We start from the raw sequence: 16,286 nt of genomic DNA, 5'->3' as shown, positions 1-16,286 counted from the left end.
AAATATTATTTTATTTTTAGAGAAACATAAATATGATAATATTTTCATTAAATTGTACAGAATTTTTGTATCTTTAATATTTATATTTTTATAATTTTTCACTCATTACTCTGAAGATTTTCTTTCTGTGTTGTTTTTGGCTTAGAGAGAAGCCTATTTTTAGCTGCCAAGATATGGCCAAGAAATGTAAGAAACCGGAGGAAAAAAATAGAAATTTGTTTCTCTTTTTAAATAGCAACACTTTTTGCCCTGGCAGGGGAAATGGTCACTCACCAAGACATTGTCCAAAAAAAAAAAAAATAAAGAAATATATAGTAGTGACTGACGTTGCCCCAACCAACCACCAAACACCGAAAGGCATCTGCCAACCACCAACCACCACCCACTATCGCAGCCCAACCACCCACTGAGCACTTAGAACAGCGACCCACTTGGCTGCTCAAGTGCCAAAGGAACATTTTTTAACCTACATTTTTGGCAAATGAAAGTTTCTGCTGGTGTTGTTGCATTTTCTTAATAGGTCTGCTCCTCTAGATTACCCTGGAATTTTTATAAATTTTTTAAAATAATAATAAGACCTAAAGGAAGCTATAAAGTATAGTTCTAGTCTTCAAAATAGACTATTTTTAGTTAAAGAAGTTCTCTTAAGCCCTTACAGGGTACTAAACTATTCTTTACTTCCTCCAAAAAAAATGCAGAGACCATTCAACAAATTTTTTTCACAACTACTTCGTTTTTAAGTCTAATTTCTCAGTTCCTTTTTCCCCAAAACATAAATATAAAGTGAAATAAATTAAAATGCATTGGCAATCCCAGAAGAAAGCAGCTACACTTAGGCAGGTTCCACTGTACATACACATTAATATATATATATATAAGGATATAAAAGAAACTGACTTCAATGCCGATCAAGTTTTGTTTTTTTTTTTCCAGAGCAACTAAAAGACAAAGACATTTGGGAAACAAAACGAGAACTTTAATAAATTATTTTTCCAGCCAACAAAAGCAAACAGGTGAGGGGGAAGATGCAGGAGCCGGATGGTGTGGGCGTGGCCAAAAGTAAAAGTCAACAATAAAGAGTGAAAATGTAGAAGCCAAGACAAGGACACACACACAGACTGCAACTAGATAGTTAAGACATCAAGTATACGCACTGTTGTCCCACAAAAGCACTGTTATTATTTAGTTTGTCGTTTTTGTTATTTAATACTTCTGCATGGCTTCTGCTTTTGGGCTTTTAAAGCAAAAATAAATCAAACAAAGTCCAAAAATAGCCCAGAAAATATTTTTTTTTAAATTCTTCAATATTTTGTGGGGGATTCCTTTCAGAATGCTGGATTTTAGTCCTTGACCCATGTCCATAGCTATATCTCGGCCAATTCTCATCCGATCCTTAAAAGGGATACCTTAAACGATTTGTGAATCGATTTCCAGTCATTCTGGCCCACGTCCTTGGCCCACGTCCATAGCTATATCTCGGCCGATTCTCATCCGATCCTTAAGCGGGATACTTTAAACGATTTGTGGATTGATTTTGAGTCGGTCTGCATCAAAGTCCTGCCAGAATATATTTTTTCAAAATTTTTCAATATTTTGTGGGGGATACCCTTCATAATGCAGGATTTCCGTACTTGGCCCACGTCCATAGCTATATCTCGGCCGATTCTCATCCGATCCTTAAGCGGGATACCTTAAACAATTTGTGGATCGATTTCTAGTCGTTCTGCATCAAAATCCTCCCAAAATATATTTTTTCAAAATTTTTCAATATTTTGTGGGGGATACCCTTCATAATGCAGGATTTCCGTACTTGGCCCACGTCCATAGCTATATCTCGGCCGATTCTCATCCGATCCTTAAGCGGGATACCTTAAACAATTTGTGGATCGATTTCTAGTCGTTCTGCATCAAAATCCTGCCAGGAAATATTTTTTCCAAATTTTTCAATATTTTGTGGGGGATACCCTTCAGAATGCAGGATTTTAGTACGTGGCCCACGTCCACAGCTATATCTTGGCCGATTCTCATCCGATCCTTAAGCGGGATACCTTAAACAATTTGTGGATCGATTTCTAGCCGTTCTGCATCAAAATCCTGCCAGGAAATATTTTTTCAAAATTTTTCAATATTTTGTGGGGGATACCCTTCAGAATGCAGGATTTTCGTACTTGGCCCACGTCCATAGCTATATCTCGGCCGATTCTCATCCGATCCTTAAGCGGGATACCTTAAACGATTTTTGGATTGATTTTGAGTCATTCTGCATCAAAATCCTGCCAGGAAATATTTTTTCAAAATTTTTCAATATTTTGTGGGGGATACCCTTCAGAATGCAGGATTTCCGTACTTGGCCCACGTCCATAGCTATATTCTGGCCGATTCTCATCCGATCCTTAAGCGGGATACCTTAAACGATTTGTGGATCGATTTCCAGTCATTCTGCATCAAAATCCTGCCAGGAAATATTTTTTCAAAATTTTTCAATATTTTGTGGGGGATACCCTTCAGATTGCAGGATTTCCGTACTTGGCCCACGTCCATAGCTATATTCTGGCCGATTCTCATCCGATCCTTAAGCGGGATACCTTAAACGATTTGTGGATCGATTTCCAGTCATTCTGCATCAAAATCCTGCCAGGAAATATTTTTTCAAAATTTTTCAATATTTTGTGGGGGATACCCTTCAGAATGCAGGATTTTCGTACTTGGCCCACGTCCATAGCTATATCTCGGCCGATTCTCATCCGATCCTTAAGCGGGATACCTTAAACGATTTTTGGATTGATTTTGAGTCATTCTGCATCAAAATCCTGCCAGGAAATATTTTTTCAAAATTTTTCAATATTTTGTGGGGGATACCCTTCAGAATGCAGGATTTCCGTACTTGGCCCATGTCCCTTGCTATATCTCGGTCAATTCTCATCAGATTCTTAAAAAGAATACCCCCAATTTATTAATTTTAAACCTTTCTTGAGTCTATGGGTTGCTTTTTGTAATAAAAATACTAGTTTGCAGCTATTGTACCTCTGATTTTTATTTATTCCTAATAGAATCGTTTTCCAGATAGAAATATGATTAAAATTTTCGAACCTAAGCCAGCATAAATAATTCTTAAAATCATCGTAGCTTCAAAAATATATTTTCTTTCCTTATTTCCATTTTTGTTAAAGTCGATCGATAGAGCACTTAAATTCTGACCTAAAATCCACAGTTTTTATGATTCTGTTTCTATTTTTCAATGTTGCTTTCCAAGGATCCATATGGGCTGTTTCGTATTTTACAATTCAATGGGGCAAACATTTGCATAGAGGGTTCATAGTCCAATAGTAACAATGGGGCCCAGAAAACTAGTGTCTTTTCCAAAAAAAAGTAAATAAAATAAATAAAAAAAAAATAATAGGCCAGGGAATTAAAATTAAAACTATAATCTGTTTTATGGAAGCCTTGTATGTATTTTTTACACCATTTTTTAGTTAAAAAGGCGAAGAAAAAATATGTATTCATAAAATAGAATAAATTCTGAGAAGATTATATTTTTTGTTAATATTTATTCTCCCCTCCATAAGCTTATTAAAAAGTTATGTTTAAAAAGTCAAGCAATTATATTATTAAAGTTAAAAAATATATAGCTTATGTGGTTTATTTTTTAGGTATTGGTATGGGTGTATGTGTGTGTGTCCCGCAGGATACAGAAAATCCTTTGGCAGGACATGACCGTCAAGCCGTTAAGCGGCTTTCGTTGCGAGCCACAAACAATCGAAAACGAGCGTAAATTTAAATTATTGAACAAATGGCAACCCCCCCTTCAGACTTTTGGGAATTTCCCCAAAAGAGGGGGCGGCTAGGGAGTAAGGGGGGGCGTGACCAAACACTTTGACTAATTTCCATTGGCTGCACTTTTCATCTGACGCTGCAGTTGATTTCCTTGGTGTATTATTGTCCGCTGAAAAGTTTTCCAACAAGCAGAAAATGCCAACCCCCCCATTTTCTCTCTCTCTCTAGAGAATTGGTTGATGGGGGTGAGGGAGGGGGAGTGGTGGAGTGGTGGAGCAAAGTATGCGGGCTGGGTTGTCTGCGTCTGTTTGTTGACAATGAATTTAGATAAACTTGCGAAATTCGAAACGCAAACAGCATTTGCATTTGCATACATTTATAGCACAAGCCAGCCAGCCAGCACCCTCCCCCCCTCTTTTTTGGGTTGGAGGACTACAAAATCCCAACCACCCACTCCCCCCCCCTATTTTCACTCGCACTTAATGCCAAAGTAAACGCAACGGCGGCAAAAGTTGTGCAACAACTTTTACGACCAGAGACCCCGAAAGTCTCACCACTTGCACTTGCAACTGCAACACCACCCCATACCCACCCACCCACTATCACTGCCACCCGGTTGTAAGCCATCCTCGGGACTGCCCCCACCCCTCCGGTTTTTGGAACTTTAACTGAAAGAGAGCTGAGTAAAGTTTGCGATGCTTTTGTGTTTTCGAAGAGCTTCAATTGAACGCTGTTGAAATTCCTTGAGGGTCCTGCCGCCGAGTCATCTTCATTTTCAGCAAACGATTTTGCCAACGGCAGTGCCACACCACTTCAGGATGAGGCAAAAAAAAAATAAAGGGGGGGTGGTGTCAGTAGCGTCTAACCAAAAAATAAATAAAGGGGGGAAGGTACAATCTCGAGGTAGGATTTTTGAGATAGAAGATAGGAAGATTTATTATCTGCTATAAATAATAAGAACTATCTAAGGATCAGAACTATTAAGATACAAAGATATACAATCCATATGTCCGCCATTTTGTCCGCCATTTTGTCCGCCATTTTGTCCGAAATTTTGACTTTTTGTCCATTTGTCCGCCATTTTGTTTCAAACTTAATTGTTTCTTTCCAAACATTTTTCAATTATTTATTTTTAAATGACTATAGAAGATAGAATTTATATATTTTCTATTTCGAAAAAAATAAAGTAAGAAATAATTGTTTTTCATTTGTAAAATATATATTACCCCCTTTTAGAGCTACACCCCTGACATAAATGGGAACTATCGACAGGTCCTTCCTTTGGTAATTGCAAAGGTTTCACAGCAGACAAATTAAGTTCGCCTCTGAAGAGGAGAAAGTACTGTGTAAAGTGGCAGTAGAGAAAGTAGAGAAAGTGGAGGCCAATGTGAGTGGCAGTGAGAAGGGGCTAAGCGGAGAGCAGTTGAGAAAAGCCGTCAAGAAGGTGGAAAGGAAGGACTTTAAGTTACACCTGCCATGCCGCTGCTGCTACTGCTACTGCTGCTGTCCTTCCCCGGCAGGATAAGTTTAAATGTTAAGCTGCCAATACTAATTAAAGCCATTGAGATAAATGGTTAGATCGATGATGGTTAAATGCCATTAAGTCTTTAAATTTCCAAGAATCTTATTAAAAAGGGGGTTTAAAAAATGATTCAAAAGTGAAGAGTTCTAAGAGCTTCGAAATAAAAGCCAAGTGTCTATGAGATAAATGATTTAAATGCAGTTTGGATTAAAATATACTCTTTAGCCTCTTATGCCTTATTTATATTTTAAATAATTTAATCCCTTTTTTTTACAGATGTATGCCATTACCAAACAGGCCAACCTGCTGAGCCGCCTGGGCGACCTGGAGTGTCTCATCCTGCTGGTGTCCTGCATCTGCCATGACCTGGACCATCCCGGCTACAATAATATCTACCAGATCAACGCCCGTACCGAATTGGCACTCAGGTGTGTATATTTTTACACCTCTCAGATATGTATCTCATAGATAAAATTGTCATCCCAAAGATACAATGACATCTCACCGCTGGAGAATCATCATTGTTCGATTGCCTTCCGATTGCTGGAACATCCCGAATGCAATATCTTCAAGAATTTTAGTCGCGACACCTTCAAGTGAGTTTATTTTATATATTATTTTTTTTCTTGTGGGGTAGGGGGGTTGGGATTTATATATAGAGGGGGAGGGGGTCATTTGGGGGGCAGGTCAATTAATTGCCAAGCTGGCCACTTTATGCACGGCACGTACAAAATGGCATTGCATTAAACGCTCGCCCCATTGCCGTGGTAATTAACAGCTGCCGCTGTCGTTGCCGCTTGCCACTGCCGGTTGCACTGTAAAATCCCCACAACACTGCCACGCCCCCCACCCACACCCACACCCCACCACTTGACCTGGCCAGCACACTCTACCAGCCAACACCTACCCATGCCAATCGCTTTCCATTTTCATTGTCCTTTCCCACGCGCACAGGAGGTCGAACTGAAAGAGCCGCCAGTGCCGCCAGAAATTCATGCCAAGGAGGTAGCACTATGGCGTCTATCGATTTCGTATTTATGAAAAGAGAATCAGAGCCATTTATTGGCTTAGGAAGAAGCCATCAAAAATGCAATTCCATTGGCTTTGATCGATTTAATAATTCTTATTTAAGAATTATTTAAATAGTTATTTAATTATTAATCATTAACTCTTCAACTTACTCTAAAAGATATAGATTCTTCCAACTTTGATTTAATTTTAATTATATGACTAATTAATTTTATTTCTATTTTAGATTTTATTTTTAATCATTTAATATTTAAACCCACGTCCTAGTCTTCAAGCTTATATCCTTGCTATTGCTTTTAGTTTGTTTCTTTCACTTTTTCTTTATTTTTATTTCGTGTTTCTTTTATTTTTTTTTTACGTTTTTGCGTTGTCCTTATTGGTATCCTGGTTGGGGTTTTTCCTGGTTTTTCCACGGATATCCCCTTTGGTTTTTCCGCAATGCAATACTTGGCTGGCAGTGGCTGCGAATGAAGATTAAGCTGTAATTGGCCAGGACACGACATAATCCTGGTGTTCAGCTAGCTGATAACTCCTTTGCCGCATTCCAAAAGGACTTGCCACACCTTCAATCCTCTGCAGGCCCGCCCCCTTTTCACACTTAATTCTAGAGAAATGCAATTGAATGCAATCGAACATTCGATTTAATTGAAAACGATCTGTGATTTGTGCCAGGATTTAAAATGCGCTCCTTGCACTCCTCCTTGCGCTCCTTGACGATGCTGGAGCGATTCAAGCCATGGAATAAATTAAGTAAATACAATTTTTTGATGAAAAAGTTATAGCCAGAGCGGGGATTATAACCGTTTTATATAATAAAGCTATTAGTTTGGCTTAGTTGAGCTTTTTGTTCGCTTAACTTTCCTGGATAACTAACCTGCTCCCCTGCATGGTGTTTAAAACACTTTCCATTCTCTCTTTATTTTTTATTTTTATTTTTTTTTTGCGTGATTTTATTTTCTTTTCTGTCCAAGCTTTTCTCGCAATTTTTATTCGCATTCATTGCAAGCATTTTATATTGGAAAATATTCCACAAACACTAATTAAGTGGATTAGCCGGCGAAATGCTTTTTCTCTTCCTCTCTCCGGCTTTTCGACTTTGACTTGTGCGGATGTGAATGTTTCAGAAGGGGGACCTGGGACTTTCACAGACTCAGGACTCAGGACTCACAGAGAGGGCTTTACGAGGTGGATGGTATATAGTAGGGCTGGAATCTAGGGGGTGTAGCTTGGAGGAGTCGTCTTCATCATCATCATCATCTAGCTGATGGGAGGCATCATCGTCTCGGCACAAGGAACGCAATCAACTGAAAACCGAGCCCTTGACAGGATAACAAAAAATATGTCAGCCACTCACAGCAAATTTTAATTACATTTTTTAGTTAATAAAAATAAAATTAAGAGTTTACAAGATATATAAAAAATAGAGATGGGAGAAGTACCGGGTATCAGGTATAGGACTTCGATTTAAGCTCTTTTTTTTAATATTTAAGGATGAAAGATATTTGTTTTAATTATATAAAATCATAAAAATTGTTTTTAAATAAAATTAAAGACTAAAGATTTATTATTTATAATTTAAAAAATGCAATAACTTTAATAATAATAATATAATAATAATTCACTTTAAATCGATGCTTTATAGACACTTTCTACCATTTTTTATCCCTTAACTCATCTTACAATCCACTATAAAATTTTTCTCAGTGTCTTAAGCAATTGTCCTGTCCCTCCCTACCCCCTCCCTTGGCTGTCAGTTCCTTGGGCGTCGTTTTTCTGGCAAGTTGGCGTGCATAAACTATTGGATACTTTTGGGAGTTTTGATGGCAAAACTTGTCGGAGAGAATGCCGGAGCACTCCGCACACACACACACACATATGCCAAGGATCAGGAGGAGGAACCAGGAGCCAGGAGTGTAGGGAATAATAGTGTCTGTTTGAATAGACATTAGAAAGGACGAGGTGGGAGGTGCCTTGTGCAAACAATTTGCAAGAAGTTGTCATTGCGATTATTAGGCAAGATGATTATTACCAGAGAAGGTCTGGTCTGGAAATGTGCATAATTCCAAAGGGGGTGCCATGTTCCAGTTAATAACTAAATAAAGTTGTTTAATTAATTGACTTGCTTGCAGGAAAATACCATCCGCACAAACCATAATTATTTGAATAGTAATTTCGTTTGAAACCAAACCGTCCAGAACATGCATTTTATATTGGCAATTAAAAGTTTAAAATGCCCTCAAAGCTTCTACCCACATTAAATGATAATACTATTGCCACAAACAAGCTTTACCTGGTATGTTTTATATACATTCCCTCCCCTTTTTTTATAGATTCTGTTTTTATTTGTCAGGGCTTTAACAAGATAGGTACTTCCACCTCCCTATTTTTTTCTATTTTTTTTTTTTCTGTTTTTTTGGTTGCATACTTTTGGGCACATGCTGGATGTGAGTGGCCTAAGTGGGCGGTGGGAGTATACAGAGTGGTTGGGGGCGTGGTCATAACAAACAACAAGCCGCGTTCCGCGTGGTTGCATTTTATTTGATTGCGGCGAACCGCCAATTTCAGACAAAACACCCGGAAAAAAAGCGCACTGCACTTGCTTGTTTGTTTGCCTTTATTTTTTGCAGTGCTTCCACTGCGAAAAAGGGGGGGCACTCGTAAAGTCAATGGTTGGACTTCAAAAAGAAGTACAAATCAGATGATTGAGATTCTGATACAGTTTCAATGAAAAGAAGCTAAGAATTTAATGATTTCTATCACTTATCGATATAATCGATATTTATCGATAAATATTCCACTTGATTTCCCTTAGAAAAAGTGATATCTTAAATAATTAACAAAATATTTGATAATTTATTAAACTGTTTATAAAATTTCGACTTTGAACCCTTAACAATAAAACTGTCATTAACAATAACTATCGATTAATCGATAACTCTTATCGATCACCAAATGCGACACTTGGCCACCGGATTCATGGCACTGCCCGCCTTGCACTGAAAAGTCTCCGCGAACTCCGGCAGATTGGCCAGCACATTATTGACCCTCTCCTGGTGACTGGCATGGAGGCTATACTGGCCAGGATACTCCGTATCCTGATCCATGCTCTTGCCACACCACGTCTGAGCAAAGACCAGGAAGAAGCTCTTCAATAGTTCCGGATCCGGTTTGGATGTTGAACTGGAATTGTTATCCTGCCGGGACTGATACGTTTCGAAGGCCAATCGGAGGCCTTCCGTGTCGGCTATATTCTCGTTAATGTTTATGGCGGCATTAGTGTACCGGGCGCCCATGTAGCAGGCGGCCCGCAAACCGAACCGGATAATGGCCCGCGGTGGCCACTGGCCATTGGTGGCATCATAGTTAATGCCATCGTAGTCAAAGGCGTGCACCATTTCGTAGGCCAGTATATAACCGAGTCCGGCCGATAGTCGGACTCTCCGCTCCGCCTCGGTGCGGCAGGTGGGCTCCTGCAACAGGGGCGTGGCCAGCAGGCCCAACGGCAATTCGATACGATTCAATCTGAGGCGATAGTAGGCGTTCACCACCAGGGGATCGACGGCATGCGAGACGGCGGCCGGCTCGCCCATCACCTGCCGCAGCTCCTGCTGGGCCCGATTCCGTGATAACTGCATCATGTTCCAATCACAGCTACCGCCCAGGGGCGTGGCCGCGGGCCCAGTTGACATCGAATGTCCGGGATCCTGCAATCGGGGGGTGAGCAGGCGCATGGCCCGTAATTTTTCCCGGGCCATAGTCCGGGTAACCAAATCGTAGTCGAAGACCTCGGTTTCGTTGAGGAGAGCTTCGAACTGCAGTTTCAGGTCTCTGAAGAGGATGGCCACCTAATCGGATATATAGATATATTAAATAATCGATAACAATCGATAAGTGTAAGTGATTACCTGTTGAATAGAGTTATCGTAGATCTCTTGATAGTTTTCTCCTAAAAGCAATTCCATTTGCAATCGCCCCAAGGGTCCTGGCAGTAGCTTCCTCAACTGCTCCACCCAGTAGTCCTTTTGGTTCATAATCTTCTCATCCGCATGCATTTTGTACTCAAAGTGCATGGGAAGCTTCAGCAACAGCCAAGTGGATAGTATTTCCCGATCCGCTGATCGCAGGAAACGCTGTAAACTCTGCAGGTAGTCCATGTCCACCGCCACCAGCAGGGTACTCGCATCCCAGTCCATGTCCCTGAGAAGAATCTCAAAATACTTTCGCAGCTGCAGTGCCGGTAACTGTTCCTCCAATTTCAGAAGAGTCTGGGGCTCTCGCAGGACCAAAGTCTTCTCCCGATCGACGGCCAGCAGACGCTGAAGACTCTTCTCGAAATCGACGAGATTCTTGGCCCATTCCTGGGCCTTCCGTACCCGGACTCGCATGTCGATGAGAAGGACCTTCAGGTAGCGCTCGTAGAGAAACTCACTGAGCTCGTCCTGGCCGAGGAGTTGGAAGGTCGGCGCCAGGAGGTAGAATATCTTTTGTTCCGCCGCCTGCCAGTTGTCCTGGACCAGCAGTCGCCAGAGTCCCTGAGCTCCATATGTCCTCAGCTCGGCATTCGCCAGAATCCAATCCGAATTGTCCGATTTATTGTGTCCGAGGATGGAGAAGTTGGCACCACTCCCGACCATGGCATCGTTGTAGGATGTTATCGATTGTTTGCTGCCGAGATCGGAGAAGCACTTGCGATAGAAGGTGCCCAGCTGACATTCCTCATCCGTGGCGGATTCAAAGTGCTCGATGAGTTTCTCCTTCAGCTTGGCCACCCACAGCGATCGGGCGTCGTGGACACCAAAGTTCCTCTGGTACTCCCCGCCATACCAACTCCCGCAGGCATGGGCATAAAAATCATCACACGGCGGTGTCTGCTTGTCCATATTCCTGGCCAGCAGTTTTTGGCAATCATTCTGGCCATTTGTCGACGGAATTCCAATTCCAATCACGAGCACTAGCACTGCCAACAGGCCGACAGAAAAAAATGTAATTTTCGCGTTCATTGCGTTACACTGGCGTTTGTTTACTGCCCACTCCCACCGACACTCTCCCAGGTCCGAACCCAAGTTCTAATCCGAACCCAAATCCGGCCTGGCGATAAGCCTATTCCCCTGAAAAAAAGCCCCCTGATAACCGCACATGACATTCAAATCGCAGAGTATTGGCTTTGGGGCGAGGGTGGTAGTAGGAGTTCTTAAAAGTTAATTAAAGTGTTTTTAAATAATTGAAAAGAGTAGAAAATAGATAAGAAATCGATAACATTGATATTTTACATAATTTTTATAGGGAGTTCGTTGCAAAATGGTTTCTAAGTACTTATTTTGCTTTCCAGCCTTCTAGTTTATAAAAGAAATGTTAATATTATAAACTAAAATATATAAACTATAATACTTTATATTTTATTATCGATAAAAATCGATAGTCTTTCTTATGGAAGTTTATACTTAAACAAAATAACGTTAAAGCCAGAAAATGTGTAATTAATTTTTGGGGTTTATAATTTGTAATATTTTTTTAAGCAAATAGAATTCAAATCACAAACTTTGATTGAAAACAATCGATAGAAAATCGATATTTAATATAATTTTTAGAAGTCGTTAGGTTTGAAATGATTCTAAGCACTTAGTTTTCTTCACAGCTCTTCAGTTTATAAAATAAATAGTAATATTAAATATAAACTTAAATATTTAATATTTTATTATCGATAAAAAATCGATAAAGTCTTCTTTAAGCTTAAACCCAAATAACCTTAAAGCCCAAAAATGTCAAATGAGTTTTTGGGTCATCAGATGTTCATTATTTATGTAAATCAAATATAATTCAAATCACAAACTTTGATTTCCGCTCAATGAACTCGAAAATCATGTACTCTTCTTAACACATACATATATACACTATTCTATATACTATATACTATATACTATATACTATATATAGTATATATATTTTTGATGATATATAGACGAGTGGTATATGGAGTGGATGTGCTCCGTCACAAGGCCAAATCATTAAGATGAAACCAGAGATAAGGGGGAGATGCATCCCCGCCGGCGAGGTTTAACGTTTACCGTTAAATCAGAGCCCACGCGTAATCAATTAATCATCTCCCTCTCCCCCTCACTCACTGGTGGGGTAGCTATATAGCCTCTCGCTCTCGCTCGCCCTCACTGGAGGCTGCTATGCAAGATGAAATTAGTTGCGACTACCTTCTACAATGAGTTCGCCCTTCACACCTATACAAAGGGAAGTGCACTGGGAGAAATTTGTTGGGCAAAACTTAAATTAAATTTATTTATACGAGTTTTTAAAACTTTAAAAAAATTTATATTTTTATAGAAAACTATATATTATATTTATATTTAAAAATTATATAATATTTTGTTCTATATCTTTATATTATATATTTTAGTTTTCTGTTATTTTACTCATTATATTCTTAACTTTTTGTATATTTGAATTTATTTTAAGACATTATTTTGATTTATTTCCTTGAATTTTTACTAAAAATTATCAAAATTAAGGTTTTATAATTATTTTGGAATCTAAATTTTGTTTTGTAAATTTTTAAATTATTTAAGACAGACACCCACGAATTTCTCTCAGTGCATCCGTGACTGAAAACTGCGATTGGGTTTTTAATAAAGTTGAGAGTCAAGTTTACTTTAGCCGGAACAGGAGATAAAATGGCACAGAAATGAATGAAAGGGAAGAGCGAGTGGGACGGCGGGGCAGTGGCAGAGGGAGATGGCACTTATAAAGAAGAAAGAGAGAGCAGCTTATTTGCGATTAGCTTATTGGATTGATTAAGCTTGGATTAAGTTTGAATCAGAGAGGCGGAAATACACAAAACACGTGATTGAAAAGCAACCTCAATTGTAAATCATTTTGACCTTCTTACTTAATTTTTTACTTATTTTAATTTAATTTTTTTTTTTTGATTGAAAAGATTTCAATGCAATTTATTTTGGCTAATTGAGATTAAACCATTTTTTTGCCGAGTCTCCGATTGCCTTTAATAAGTAAACTATCAATATGAAAAGTGTTTGGTTAAGAATCGAGTTCCGCATCCGGATACGGTCATGGGGATTTGGCTTTTATGGTTCTGGCTCTGACTCTGGTTCTGATTCTGGTTCTGGATAAAATCAAAAAATAAAAATTCAATTAAAATTCAACAAACAACACTGGATGAAGGATGATGATGTGCAAAGCGAATGGAGGCTACTGGGGTTCGGGGGAAAAATTGGCATTGGCAGGGTAAACTTGAAACACAGCTGGTTAGCTTCCACCAAAAATAAATCATCAAAGAGGAGGTTTCTGGTGGGGAAATATTAAGAAAGTCACTGAGAGAAGGGCTTATTTTATAGATATATATTATAGATAATAGATTGAAGCTTAAAAATAGGAATAAATAAGCGTTTTCTGGAAGTAAAAATTATAAAAAAAAAATATTAATCATTCAAGTGATTATTAAAACTATAGTTTCTTTTCTTTCTATGTAGATAACTCTTGTTGTAGCGCTATGATTTTTTTGTACAGTGTATTGTTTGAAAGGCAAAAGTATCTGCTGATGGCAGATTTGGCTGCCAACGCTTCGCAAATTAGTTTCGAGTTGAGTTTTTGGTTTGGTGCTTGGCGCATTTCATGCAATTATTTAGCCATAATTAGCGCATAATAGTTGCCGTTTTTCGGCGTAAAACTTTTGCCTTAACTGGGAGAGGGAAATTTTCCATTTTCCATTTACCATTTACCACTTGCCACTTGGTGGCACCTCCACAATTCATCATCATAAAGCCAAGGCGCACAAAAGGATAATCACTGCAGTTGCCAGCTTTAATTAGAAGCAAGTTTTAAGGCCAAATTTTCGAATTCAAAGTCAAAGTCACAGTCAAAGTCAAAGTTAGTATTCGAAGAATTTCATTTCATGGCCAATATAGAAGGGACATCCTGTCCTGTCCATTGTCCTTGCTGCAACTGGTAATCTAGGACGATGCAAATCAATTCTCTACTAATACCTGACTGACCTGACCATCTCTCTCTAACCGATTCTCATGGCATATTCCGAATATTTGCTTTGTTATTAATTAAATCCCAATTTGGAAGAGGATGGCTGCCAGATACCAGATAGCAGATACCAGCTTGCAGGTTGCAGCTACCACCCTACCAGGTATTAATTAATTGAAAGCCATTACAAGGTGCCGCACAATGGAGGGCCATAGTGGTCTCTCTACATATCTCTCCATTCTGGCATATTTGGCATAAATGGCATAAAAGGTGGATTTATATCAGACAGAGAGTCAGAGCAGGAGCTATAGATTCCTGCATTTCATTCAAGATTACATGAAAGTCAAACGAGTCTCATCCCATTTCATATTGAAATAATCAAGGCGGAAAATCGTTTTAGTTACAGAGAACAAATTGAGCTATTTAATAAGCTTATAGAGTTACAGAAACTCTCAAGTTCATAAAGGGATTTTGTAAAGATATCAACTCTCTCCTTATTTGAGTGCTACTCCTGAAAAAAATATATTATTTAATATTGGATTTTTATTTATTTTTGAACTCATTGAAATAGCTCTCAAGCTTGAACTCTCAAAAGTGATTGATTTTATTGCAATTTTCATCAGAGCAAGTCTATCAGCAAAACTGTGCCATTAATCCGTAATCCGTTTGATGTCCTTCCTCACCGCCATATTGCAAAAATAAATATAATATTTAATATAAGGATATATGTATTTGCTCTATTTGGCATTTAAGTGCGACGGCAGGTGGCAAGTGTTGGCTGTTTTTTACAGACACACAGCGGAAGTGAGACGGAAAATTGTGCCACACTACCTACCGTAGTGCCACAGTGCCACCGTGCCACCGTGCCACCTTGCCGCACTGCCACACACACAGTGGCACGTCAATACCGCGTTTGCAATACGAAAAATTCAATTTTCAGACCAGAAAAAGGGGTGCAAAAGCTAAAAGAGGGATTTTCCCGGCTTTTCTTTTGACTGCAGCCGACACTCTTCTGTCTTTCTTGGCCTGCCACTGCCACTGCCGGTGGCACTCTGCTTCCTTCACTGCCACTGCCACTGCCACTGCCACTGCCACCCAATTTCAAATAAAACGAAATGCAATTTGATATTTTACGCGTTGCATTTGTCAGTCGACAGTCGACAGCTTTTCCACCAACCTCCCACTCACTGCCTCACTTGCCGCACCTGCCTCCTGCCACCTGCCGGGTTATCCTTTTCCCGGAAAAGCACTTGCCTTCATTGGCTTTGTTTTTGCCCCGTAAACTGCTTTCAGTGCCCACCCGAGAAATCCCAGCCTCTATATCCTCAACAATCTCAACTCTCAGCTTCTGGGGCAATGATTTATAGAGTTCGTCATCTAAAATATCCTTTATCCTTTTTTTTGCAGCACCATTCGCGAGGGCATCATCCGATGCATTCTGGCCACCGACATGGCCCGTCACAATGAGATCCTGACACAGTTTATGGAAATAACGCCCGTCTTCGACTACAGCAATCGTGCTCACATTAATCTGGTAGGGACTTAATCACTTAATCGCCCTTAAGAAGTATCCTTTATCCTTGTTGGTTTCGTAGCTCTGCATGATCCTGATCAAGGTGGCGGACATTTCGAACGAGGCCCGGCCCATGGACGTGGCCGAGCCCTGGCTGGATCGTCTCTTGCAGGAGTTCTTCGCCCAGAGCGCCGCCGAGAAGTCCGAGGGCTTGCCGGTGACACCATTCATGGACCCGGACAAGGTCAGCAAGCCGGGCTCCCAGGTGCGCTTCATCGGACTCGTCCTGTTGCCGCTTTTCGAGGCACTCGGCGAACTGGTCCCGGAACTCACCGACCTGATCATCATACCCGTGCGCATTGCCCTCGAGTATTACAGGTGAGAGGGATGGAATATTAAATAAAATTATTAAGGGACTACTAAGCGTATACTTAATATTACGTATACGCC

At 39.8% G+C, this 16,286-nt stretch overlaps 2 protein-coding genes across 2 annotated transcripts in view; one reads left to right on the top strand and one right to left on the bottom strand.

The window, feature by feature from the left end:
- Positions 1-16,286, top strand: part of LOC6503580 (high affinity cGMP-specific 3',5'-cyclic phosphodiesterase 9A) — a 116,017-nt gene that overhangs the window by 94,257 nt on the left and 5,474 nt on the right. The window contains exons 6-9 of the mRNA XM_032453545.2: positions 5,573-5,724; positions 5,785-5,892; positions 15,731-15,857; positions 15,919-16,214. Of these exons, the coding sequence (XP_032309436.1) occupies positions 5,573-5,724; positions 5,785-5,892; positions 15,731-15,857; positions 15,919-16,214 (683 nt within the window). The remainder of the gene's footprint in view (positions 1-5,572; positions 5,725-5,784; positions 5,893-15,730; positions 15,858-15,918; positions 16,215-16,286) is intronic.
- On the bottom strand, positions 9,151-11,374 carry LOC6504073 (neprilysin-2). The gene is made up of 2 exons (XM_001964086.4): positions 10,231-11,374; positions 9,151-10,170 (listed from the first exon to the last, which is right to left on the bottom strand). Exons 1-2 carry the CDS (start codon positions 11,323-11,325, stop codon positions 9,271-9,273), a joined length of 1,995 nt encoding a protein of 664 aa, XP_001964122.2. The 5' UTR covers positions 11,326-11,374; the 3' UTR covers positions 9,151-9,270.

The sequence above is a fragment of the Drosophila ananassae genome, chromosome XL (genome assembly GCF_017639315.1).
Source record: "Drosophila ananassae strain 14024-0371.13 chromosome XL, ASM1763931v2, whole genome shotgun sequence".
Taxonomy (NCBI): Eukaryota; Metazoa; Arthropoda; class Insecta; order Diptera; family Drosophilidae; genus Drosophila; species Drosophila ananassae.
Note: the sequence above shows the minus strand (reverse complement) of the source record. Positions and strands in the feature narration are given on the sequence as shown.

Coding starts and splice junctions, on each gene's coding strand:
- LOC6504073 (XM_001964086.4), bottom strand. CDS start 11,325: ATGAACGCGAAAATTACATTTTTTTCTGTCGGCCTGTTGGCAGTGCTA. Junction 10,171..10,230: donor ACGATAACTCTATTCAACAG/GTAATCACTTAC, acceptor ATATCCGATTAG/GTGGCCATCCTCTTCAGAGA.